Raw genomic sequence first — 10876 nt, 5'->3', positions numbered from 1 at the left:
TTTAAATAAAAGAGGATTACTTCTTGTTGCCGAAGTCATTTTAAAACGATCAAAACAATCAAATGAAAACTATAGAGGCCGGAAACTTCAACCATGGAGGAATTTTCCTTTCTACATGCTTCAACGAGACAGTGCCGAAAATTTGTACGGCAAGCACTCAACAAAAACATCGAAAATCTTGCTGTAAATGTGATATTTGAACTCACCTGCCTCTCTGTCGAGATCTTGGTCGTTTCTTGGCTCAACGTAATCCTAAGTTGTTGAGGCCCAATACCGATTCCAAACAATACTTCACTGAGCAAAAGTCAAGCTGTTGTTTTATTTAGTAACGTAGGCTAATCGCTCTTGTGGTTCCATTTAATTCGTGCAATATAAATACGAGCACAAAAGAGCAGCCAGTAACTTCTAGATCGCCATGTAACCTAATTCCTTTTAGAACGTAACTAAATCCTTCCGCGCTGCCAACTTTATTTCAACGGTGAGTCCTCGAAGAATGTTCGTGCATTAAGTATAATTTATGCTATAAAAAACTAAACCGAGGTACGTGTATGGTGCATACAGCAGGCACTTGAGGGCTCCTACTAAAAAATCTTCCAAGACAGTGGAACTGCTTTTCTTTGCAACCGAACAAAAGCCTGATCACAGCCCGCCTGCGGAACTTCCAAAAATACCCACCAATCAGGTAACGCAGCGGAACTTTAGGAATTCTTGGACGCTCTCCATATCTTTTGTGTGACTGCATACCAAAGTTGTTTGGACACAGGTGCGATTTGATTGTGGTCTGCACCGGAAAGGTGTAGTACAATTTTGTAGATAACCTTTTAAGAATCGATAGTTGGGCCGTATCCAAATAACTTGTCTAGTGTCTAGTACCTAGGTCTCTGTTGATAACTACGTTTTGAAATGCTGGCAACGGACGTAGCTGTATATCATTAGATTTGGAAGGCCGCTTGGGACACGGCCTTATTTTTGGTCTCTCGAAATAATACTTAAAAAAATATAAATAATGACTGTTGAAAACAATGCAAGTACGGGGGAACTCAATAATAAATGCCTTAAAAGCAAATCAGCTCAATTGAGCATTCCCTATAATTTCAGGAAAACTTAGCCCTTCCTTACAGTTTATAGAGTACCCCGTTGGCACGTACGGGACACGTTCAGAAAAGTTGCCGATTGCACAGAAACAAATCTGTATGGTTATTTTACTGGCACACTATAGGCAATTTACGGCGCACGTCAAAATGGTGAGAAGCAGACGGGACTTGTAGGTGAATTACCCAAACAAAATATGTCATCGGCAAAACATTCGCGTTATATTCATACGAGATACGTATGCGGCTTGGGAAAAAACCTGATTAAATCACTATTGTGTGGGGTTATTTCGCCAGACCCACATAATTATCTACATCGCAACATTTTGATGAGAGATACCCATTAGTACAGTATGTCCGATGAAATAACCACTAAAAATGGTCATTCACGGAGCAAATTTTACAACAAAAATCTAATGGTCCCTAGTCTCACGGCAAGACACAAGGTGGAATGGCACTTTTAATGTTATTTTATCTTAAGAACCCTCCTGCTATCTGAACAGTCACAGACCAGGGGCGGATCCAGGAATTTTCGCAGGGGGGGGGGGGTTTCATTAGCAAAAAAATCTGGAAATGTGCACCGGTTTTTTCCCCTGGACACTTGGCCTCCGTAAAATCAAAAACTGGGGGGTGGGGGGGGGGGGTGTTACCATATTTCAATAGGGGGCGCTGTTCAAATTCGACGATTATTAGCACTACATTACAGAATGGTGTACCGTATTTTGAACAGGCAGACATTATAACAGTATAAATATTTTTGGCGTGTCACACCAGGGGGGGTTTTCGACTTTTTTTTTTGGAATTTCTATGGAAAAACAAACAATATGGACAGCTGGGGGGGGGGGGGGGTTGACCCCCCCCCCCCCCCCCCCCCCTGGATCCGCGCCTGCAGACAGTCAAAACAATCAATCCAAGTACTGTGGCTAGTCAAATTCAGTCAACAGACAAAAATAAGCAAGTGGTTGGCACAGCTGGCTTATCAATCACCTGCAGTCAAAGCATTGTTATAGCTGTATCAAGTTACACAGTCACATCCAGTCAATCCTGCTTTATGTAGGCTGGGAGCTCTAAAAACTGTTGAAAACAGCCACTTGTTTGATTTGGACTGAAAGGGAAACTTTGCACAGAATGTACGTTTGCAAAGGAAGGTTACCTGTTTTCGCGAATCCTCGGGAAAAGGGGATGGGTAGACTACAACTCGTTTTTAAAAAGGTTTTTTTTTGGGGGGGGGGAGTGGGGGGGGGAGAGACAGGAGTAACGGCAACATAAACATAGTTTGTATTCAAATATATTTATTACCGAATACTTTGTACAAAACTGACAAGATGGAAATCTTCGCATATTCCTTATTATTAATTCACAATCGGACTGTTAAATAAGTGAATTAAAATCTGCTTATTCATTTATGAAATTCTTTCTACATCTACAAATACATTATAATGTGGTTCTTCAATCCATTTACTCTTTGCTTTTAATGCCAATTCCAGAAACATAACTACTTTTTTGTTTCGGCCCATGTTTTTTAATAAATAGGTACAGGCGAAAATATTAAATTACTACATCAGCTATTTTACTTTCCAGAAAGAAAACGCTTTTTTTGATATAGCTCTTAAAATACTTGCAGTTATTTACGCAACATACCGAATGTCATGTTAGTACTCCATATAGTACTGTTTACGAGAGAAATAATTCGGGAATCAATAACATTTTAGCTTATCATCATAACTTATTCCTACGCTAGATTTGAAGTTTTGATATTCGAATGTTCAACAAACAACTTATTTGATAGCTGTTCTATACAATGGGAAAAAATCAACTTCTTTGGTTTTCGAAGAAAATGATTTGCAGCTAAGTGACAGCGTATACTTTTAAAAACAAGTTGTGTTTTATATTTTTATATGGAACATTTCCTAATTTGGAAAATTGCCCCTTTTCAGACAAAATTTATCTCAACCTCGATACTCTAAGAACAATTGAACAGCACAAGAAACGATACAAAGCACATTTTTGTTTTTTGTTTTTTTTCCAAAGCGGTATAAAAATGAGTACTAAATGCAGCCAGCAGGAAGGACATAAACAAATGCAAAACTGAACATAATAAATAATTCATGATATAAACCCACTAAAAAAAATATCAGCAACTCCGCTTAAGGACCTTTGCTATTTGCACTAAACAGCCCACACAGAAAAACAAAGTATGCACATGGAATGTAATGACATACTTTTTTCCGTTCAAATCTAGATATTGCCAGTTATACATTTGCATATCATTACAGGCGCAAACTTACGATTTGGAATAAGTTAAGCACCGAACACTGGTTTTCAAGTGCAGTTGTCGTAAATTTCCACCTCAATGCCACAAAAATTCTGTTTTTACACTTCGCAGCGCACCAGAAACGTTTCATGTACAGGCTCCACAATATGTCATGCGACAATAATTTAAAGATACGAGACACAAACTTATATTTACATAAAATGTGGTGCACTAACTTTTACAAAACATTCTGTCCAATGTAAAATCAATTAAGCATATGGTAATGTGAGAGCTTTAAAGTTAACGTGCCAGATTGTCAAAGAACACTTTCAAATCACACTTGTTAGCACTGTCACAGTGTGATAAAAATATTTTTTTAAGTATTCACTTGCAAGAAACTTTTAATGCGATTAAAATGATAAAGCTGTTTTAACTTCAAATTAATTCTAACCAGTCTGAGCAATTTACGAAAAATATAATTTTGAATATTTGAACAAAGAAACAAAGATACACACAATTATTTTGGTCAAATAGACAGCCTCGGTTGTTATGCATATTTTCCCCAAAAGGTTTAATTTTGGACATCAAACTAAATAATGAGAAATGTTAAAGTTATAATTTGAAGTAGGGTTTGAGACAATTGGAACAAAGCGCATATTTGAAGAAAACAAAATATGTGGAAAATCTAGATTAACATTCAACTGAATTTTTCTTACACATACCTGTACACACACACACATGTAACCAATATAACATCACATTAACACATATAACATAAATTTGGTTGCATCGTTCATGCAAATTTATAATTTAAATAATTGCCTCATATGATCCCATATTCTCTATAGCAAAAGGTTCACTTGCATTGCTGCTGGCTTCTGTACAACGTAATTTTAGACATAGATACAGTATGTAAAAAGGAAAAAAAATGTTGCCACTAGAAAACTACAAACAGCTTGTTTCCCTGGTTTTGTTTTCTTCAATATTCAAAACATTTACAAACAAAATGTAAAACTGGAGTTTTCAACCATGTTCCCAGTTTCAATGGGCAAATAAGGACAGGATAATGAGGCATGTGGTAGTCCACGGACTTTGAATATTCCTTCTACCTAATGGAGGAATAAATACATATTACCAGTAGGAACAACTCGTCCCGGATCAAGGGCCAACGTCGTGGGGCTACTAAGCACAGATATATTACTCACGACCGAAAGTATATTTCACAATTGTTGACTGCCGTGAAGAGGGTTATGGTATCAATGATTGCTTGGTTTTGTCGTGCCAATTAGCCAAAAAGATAAACATTTTTAACTCACTTTTCAAGAAATAATTAAAACACTGCAGTGTAAACTTTTTTACTGTGAGCTTTCCTGCCATACATGAGATTGAGGTTGCAGTTCTCTGTTGTGAAGGTAGCAGGCCCTACACACGCACCCTTCACGTGCGCGCAATATAAATATGCAGGGCGGTGTATATGAGATAATTTCTATGCTCATCAGTGTATATGAGGTAATTAATATGTAATGCAGTGTATATGAAGTAAACAGTCATTTTTACAGACTGGACAAGAGGCCCTTCTAGACCAACGAACAAGATGAAACTACGGTATCCAAGACACGATTTAACAAATTTCCTTAACCAACACAGATTAGAGTAAAACAGTCGGGCTCATGACTGGATCACGTCTCATTTTCTCTAAGACATAATTTTGCTAATGCTAAGCAATATTGTCATTCTCTGCTCATCAGCTCCACGATATTAAACCCTGCTGTTGTGTATGCCAAAACAAACCCACATAAAATACATGACCAATTCCAGCATTATTTAATGTCCATGTCAGACATATATTTTTCAAATCTTACATATCCATCATCTAGCAATGGTCACAGAGATTTCAGACTGGGAGTTTTGGATCATTTCTCTGAACCATTAATTAGGTACATGGTTCTTTCGCTCTGTCACGGACATTACACTTCCTTTGATAATGCTAGAATTGCGTGGCAAAAAGGACAGGGGCAGGATTTAGCAAGTCTTAATCTTCTTTGAGAAAGTTTGTGCAATAAAAGAAGTTTTTAAATGCTATGCATTATTACACTTGCAGTAAGGCTTCATAAAGAAAAACTTCAGCAAAATCTTTTACAAACTTCTGTAATGGCATAGTATATGGAGACCTGATGGGGCTAACCTCAGACGTGTATTGGCACGTCACTTCTCGCTGTCAGAAGACCCTTCTTGAGCATAATCTCCTCGATATCCATGTCCTCCTTGCGCTCCCTGTTAATGAAAATGGAACATTCCAAACAGAACACATCTAAGTAACGCACATGGATTAAACCATTTGTATAAAAGAGGGGATGATAGAATTTGGAAATCTGAACCGATTCTTGCACAGTTGAAAAGGATGCCTGTACACCATTCATTTTGTTCAAGGGCTTTGTCAAGTTGGGTTTCCAAAAATGTTTGGCTCTTCTGGTAAGGGGACAAAGGCTTTACTGTAATTTTCACAAAAATCAATAGAAAATGTTTTAACTGGATTGGGAGGGGGAAAGGCAAAATGGGGAGAGGGATTACTTGTTGAACCCAAATCGAAAACTCCTCATCATGCTATTTAAGAATAAAATCACATCAAAGAAGGTGAGGAAGAACAAACTTCTTTTGTACAAAAAGGTCTTTTTCTTTAACTTCTTTGTTCTTCTCCAAACCGCCACTGAGCATGAGGCACTGTAATTGTGATTTAAAATATTACAAACAGAAATTCCCGTTCGAGCAGACGAGGACAACAAATACCAAAGAAGTCAACACATCAACAATGAGCAAGTTCAGGCGAAGAGTCTGGTTAACCATACATGTTGTTCAACTAACTTCACTTGAACGCAGGACGGTTGGACTACTCTAGTCGACTAATTCATTTGTAACCTAGCCCAGGGCAAGGTTCCATCACTGGTTACCAATAGCCACGCACATTATAATGTACAGCAGGGAACCAGGATGAAGTAGTTTCGTGATGACGTTTTGACCAGCATTTCACTGGTGTTCGCATGTTTCTGTTAGTGCACAGGCGTAAGTTAAGTCACAAATCTACCGCAAGTCGACTAATGATCCTCGCCTGAACTTGCTCATGATGTTTACATTGTCTCATATCATTCAAACAGTGCCCTCTGGAGTTCTCTTCTGGGCAAGTTTTTAGGCATGACAACTATCCACAATTGAGAAGTTACATATTTCTTTATATGTTTTGAACTAGACTTCGAACATGCTGGGTATATTCCATGCTTGCTCTCCAATATTCATGCTAAAAAAAAATATCATAATCAAGATCCTTTGAACATATATTCCTAAATATTAAGCAAGACTTAACATTTGTTTCATGAGCTTGTCCTGAACATGCTAAAAAAGAAAGACCAAGAACTGTTTAATGCAGGGTGGGTGGATTAAGGATTAGGTTAGGGAGCAGAGGAAGGTTCAGGATGGAATGCAATGATTTTCATGAAAGGTAAAAGCAAGTCGGGCTGCTGGTGGTATAATAAAAACAAAACAAATTAAATCATGGTTTTTTTCTTCAGTTTTATATCTCAGATGTTGTGACCTGAATTTCATCATGCTTTTAAGGCATTCACATGCTCACAGGCTGCAGGTATGCAATGCAATTTTTCTTCTTCAAAATGCAGTTTTAAACATGCTGTGAGTTACATGTGTGATGGAAAATGACGGTAGAGTAGCATGCACAACAATGCCATCAAAACAGCAAAATAGCTAATTGATACTTCTAAAAGAGGGCACTGTCAGCAGCGTGGCCACTCATCAAACTTGAAAGTCCCAAGATGACCACAGAAAAATTCCCAAGATTTCCCGAGATATTAGCATCGTGTATTAAAATGGCAGCACAGACCCTACTTCTATGGGAATGGGGCTCACAAGACTTGTCAAGTGCTTCAATTAACATTTCGCAAATGTGCAATCCATACTTTCGTGTGTTCTCAATTGCGAAAAAAATCCCAAGGCTCAGCGAAATGTTCCCAAGCTCTGGCCTAAACTCCTAAGACCTTGGGAAAAATCCCAAGGAGTGGCCACGCTGAATGTCAGTCACCAAGTCAAACCTTAAGTCAGGTCACAGGTCAACTCACAAGTAAGGTCACATATAACAGACAAACAGTAACAAGGACATGCCTTCATTAAGACCAATTTACACATTCGCGATTTCATCACAGACGCACGTGTGTCTAAAAATGCACTATATCGTCGATATGCCGTGAGATTTTTTTCATCCGTCTTTTACAACCAATCAATTCAGGCGCAGGTTCCAGGTAGTAAACGTATGTGATCTTGTGTGTTGCGCGATAAAATCACTTTGAATTTGATTAAAAAATATTACGCAATAAAAAGACGCAGGGCTTTGGCATGTAAATATACACACGTTGATTTGTGCGTATTTATAAAAAACATGCCATTATTTACACATGTGTTAGTAGGCCTTCACAGTTCATTTGAAAAGCGTTTTGACTTGTGACTGGACGGCTTGTGGTGACTTGTGTTGACTCACGTTGACTTGATTCCAACTCTGATCCGATTGGCATGGCCTGCTTCACTGCACACGCCCAATTCTTCCAGTGTGACTGTTCTGTATCAAACTAGTTTTCTACAGCACAGCCGATTGCCTTAAGGCCTGAACTTCAACATGCGTGGACTACTCGCAACCACGTGGACTGCTCGCAACCACGTGTCCTCACCTGGTTTTTCTAGGTGCACAAAAAAGGCCCTTCGCATTTCCCATAGATGCCAAAGTTACTATGCAAAGTAATCATTTAAATTTCATGCGGATGGGAAGGGGGGCATGGGATTTAGGGAAAAACAAAATGACCTGACCAAAAAAAAAGGGAGTTTGTTGTGCAGCAGGCATGAATTCCCGCGGACTGCGGGACCCTGTACCTCTAATGTTAATGGTGTTATGTTGGAAGAAGGAAAACGTTCCTGACAAGCCTTCAAACAAGCCAAAGCTTCCTCGGTGCTAAGGTGACAAAAACGAGAGGAGGGAAGAAAGCAACACTCAAATCTCAAAATTGGACTCATAAAATAAGCAACGGCGGATCCAAGGGGGGGTTTGGGCCAACAGGGGCTATGGCCCCGCCAAAAACGAACCCACTTTGTTTTGAAAATGACGTCGCAAAAAAGGCAGCTGCTGCATGCAGCATTAAAATTGCCACCATGCACCAATGCCATGAAGAATCCTAGTGCACCCCCCCCCCCCCCCCCACCTCTTCATATTAAATTAGGAGCGGAAAATTTTTGGACCCACTTTTTCGGGGAACAAACAACACATTTGCCCCCCCCCCCAAAAAATTGTGTTCTGGATCCGGCCTTACGAAGAAGTCCTTTTTTTTTTTAACAATGCGTGCTACTGCCCAACAAGTGTGTTAATACCAATGTCTATACATGTTAGTTACAAAGGATGAAAAACTGATGGAGTTGACAGTGCTTTGCATTGGACATGGTTACTGGCAGTGTTGCAGTCGAGAGCTTTTTAGAGACCTCACACAAATGCTTATATAATGGAATGTCAGATTTGAATGAAGTCTAATGTGAGTGAGAAAAGACTCTCAGTGCCATGACTTTGAACAAACTTAACCGTTGGGAAAATTAAATGAGACTTAAAAGGTTTGCATGGTGGACATGAACAAAGAATGGAACGTTTGCGGTAACACCATGTGAATGATATCTCTTTTGAGTTGTGTGGTTCCAAGAACCAGTTGTTTAAACTTGAGGTTTCAAACAGTGTGCTCTGTTCGTCATCAGGAGAAATTGATCTTGAAAATGGATGAGGAAAATAGTTTGAGAAGGTCTCGAACAGATTTTGACTCTCAATAAGGAAATTTTTACCCCAACTTGAATGTTGGTCTCAAAAAATATACCTCGGCATTCTTTCATCTAAAAATGACACTCTGTAGCATAGTTGTTCGACTTATTTTGTCGCTGAAAATTTAAACAATTGAAAACAATAAGTGAGGTCTCGAAAGGTTTTGACTACAGCACTGCTTACTGGTGAGATAAACTTTGAAACAAGCTGTGATATGTCATTTGCAGTTCAAAAGAACATGGTTAGTTTCTTAAATAGTTTGGTTGACCTTGAAAACCTTGCTGCTCACGAAAAGCAATTTACATGTAAAAAAAGATCTTTTCATACTACGAAAAGGTCAAGATTCATTTTGCATCCCACCCTCTAAAAGAATTAATAAATAAATAAAAGATTTTTTGCTCACAGTTTTAAAACTTAAATATGGAGAGCAGGATTATTTTTTTTTACAAACTTGCAACCAATGCTGATTATTTTTTTTTAATGCACCCAGCATTGTCCTTGCACTGTTTTTACAATGCATCATGATCTATTATGAAGCCCAATTGTGATGCGATCAAGCTACATGAGTCGTTTGTCGACCCTGGTCAAAATTTTTTTATTGCAGATTTGAAAAGAGTACAACCTCAGCATTACTGCTGTGAAAGCCGCATGCTGATGCCATCTTTAGTTCACTAATTATGGGAGTTGGAACACCAAGAGATGTGATGAAGTGATGTGATGAAGTGGCCCTTTTTTGGCCTGTATCTCCAAATAAAAATTCCCGACAAACGACTCATTTAGCTTGATCGCATCACATTTGTTTGAAAATGTAGTGGAGTTGGTTTTTGAAATATGATTTTTAAGCGTTTAGTAAATTTTTGAAGTCTGAAAACAAAACAAAAATGGCAAGTAGGCTACATTGTGAAGCAAGACCTACTTGAGTCTTTCTTCTTCTAGTAGAGCTACAAGAGCGTCCCTCTGCTCAACGACTTCCAACATCTCCTCCAGAAGCAGCCTCTCAACCTCACGATCTTGGTCGGTCTTGCTTCCATCTGTTAACAACACAGACAAACGAATGGTTGATTTTACCTAATGCTCTTTAATGTGCTGAATTTCATGAAAGGCTAGCATGATTAAATGACAAGAAGATGAAGGTTTGAGAGAGCATCGTGCAACACTTTTCTCTTCTTGGAGTAACAGGTGGTTGATTTTGAGCACTGGATTTTTATAAGCAAAAAATAAGCGAAAAATCTCACAGAATTATGTCCTGTTCCTTTGCAACGTGTTATCTACCATTAACACCTGTACTACATGTTAAATTGTACTTATTTCCTAATGAATCCATACAGCCAAACAGTGCTTGGGCAGTCTGGTGTGGTACAGGGAGTAACTGGCATGCCGGTTTGGGCAATACGGGAACTTAAGGCAGGTTCATACTTCATGCGAAAGTGAAAGCGAAGCGAATTTCATGACGTCAACAATTGAACTTTCATTGTGACGTTTGGCGTTACCCTAACCAATTCGCTTTGGACTGAAATTCGCCTTAAACAGGCATGAAACTGGGAATTTAGAAAAAAACGAGGAAATTCCAAACAACACAAGACTTTGTACAGTGTTTTTCAATTTGTAATGGCATTCACGAGAAGTTTAAAAAAACGAGGAAATCAGCGGATCCGAGGAAAAGTTGCATGCCTGCTTAAA

The 10876-nt window shown here is 38.6% G+C and overlaps 1 protein-coding gene across 7 annotated transcripts in view; it reads right to left on the bottom strand.

Moving 5' to 3' along the window:
- Positions 1-2366: 2366 nt before the first annotated feature.
- Positions 2367-10876, bottom strand: part of LOC119742545 (F-actin-monooxygenase MICAL3-like) — a 65970-nt gene continuing 57460 nt past the window's right edge. For all 7 annotated transcript variants that reach the window (XM_038218557.1, XM_038218558.1, XM_038218560.1 and 4 more), the window contains 2 exons: positions 10113-10227; positions 2367-5619 (listed from right to left, as the gene is read on the bottom strand). In XM_038218557.1, coding sequence (XP_038074485.1) covers positions 5532-5619; positions 10113-10227 — 203 coding nt within the window. In that variant the 3' untranslated portion in view covers positions 2367-5531. The remainder of the gene's footprint in view (positions 5620-10112; positions 10228-10876) is intronic.

This window comes from Patiria miniata, unplaced genomic scaffold (assembly GCF_015706575.1).
Source record: "Patiria miniata isolate m_02_andy unplaced genomic scaffold, ASM1570657v1 HiC_scaffold_6, whole genome shotgun sequence".
In the NCBI taxonomy this organism is placed as follows: Eukaryota; Metazoa; Echinodermata; class Asteroidea; order Valvatida; family Asterinidae; genus Patiria; species Patiria miniata.
The sequence above is the reverse complement of the archived record's forward strand: the minus strand, read 5'-3'. Positions and strand labels throughout refer to the sequence as shown.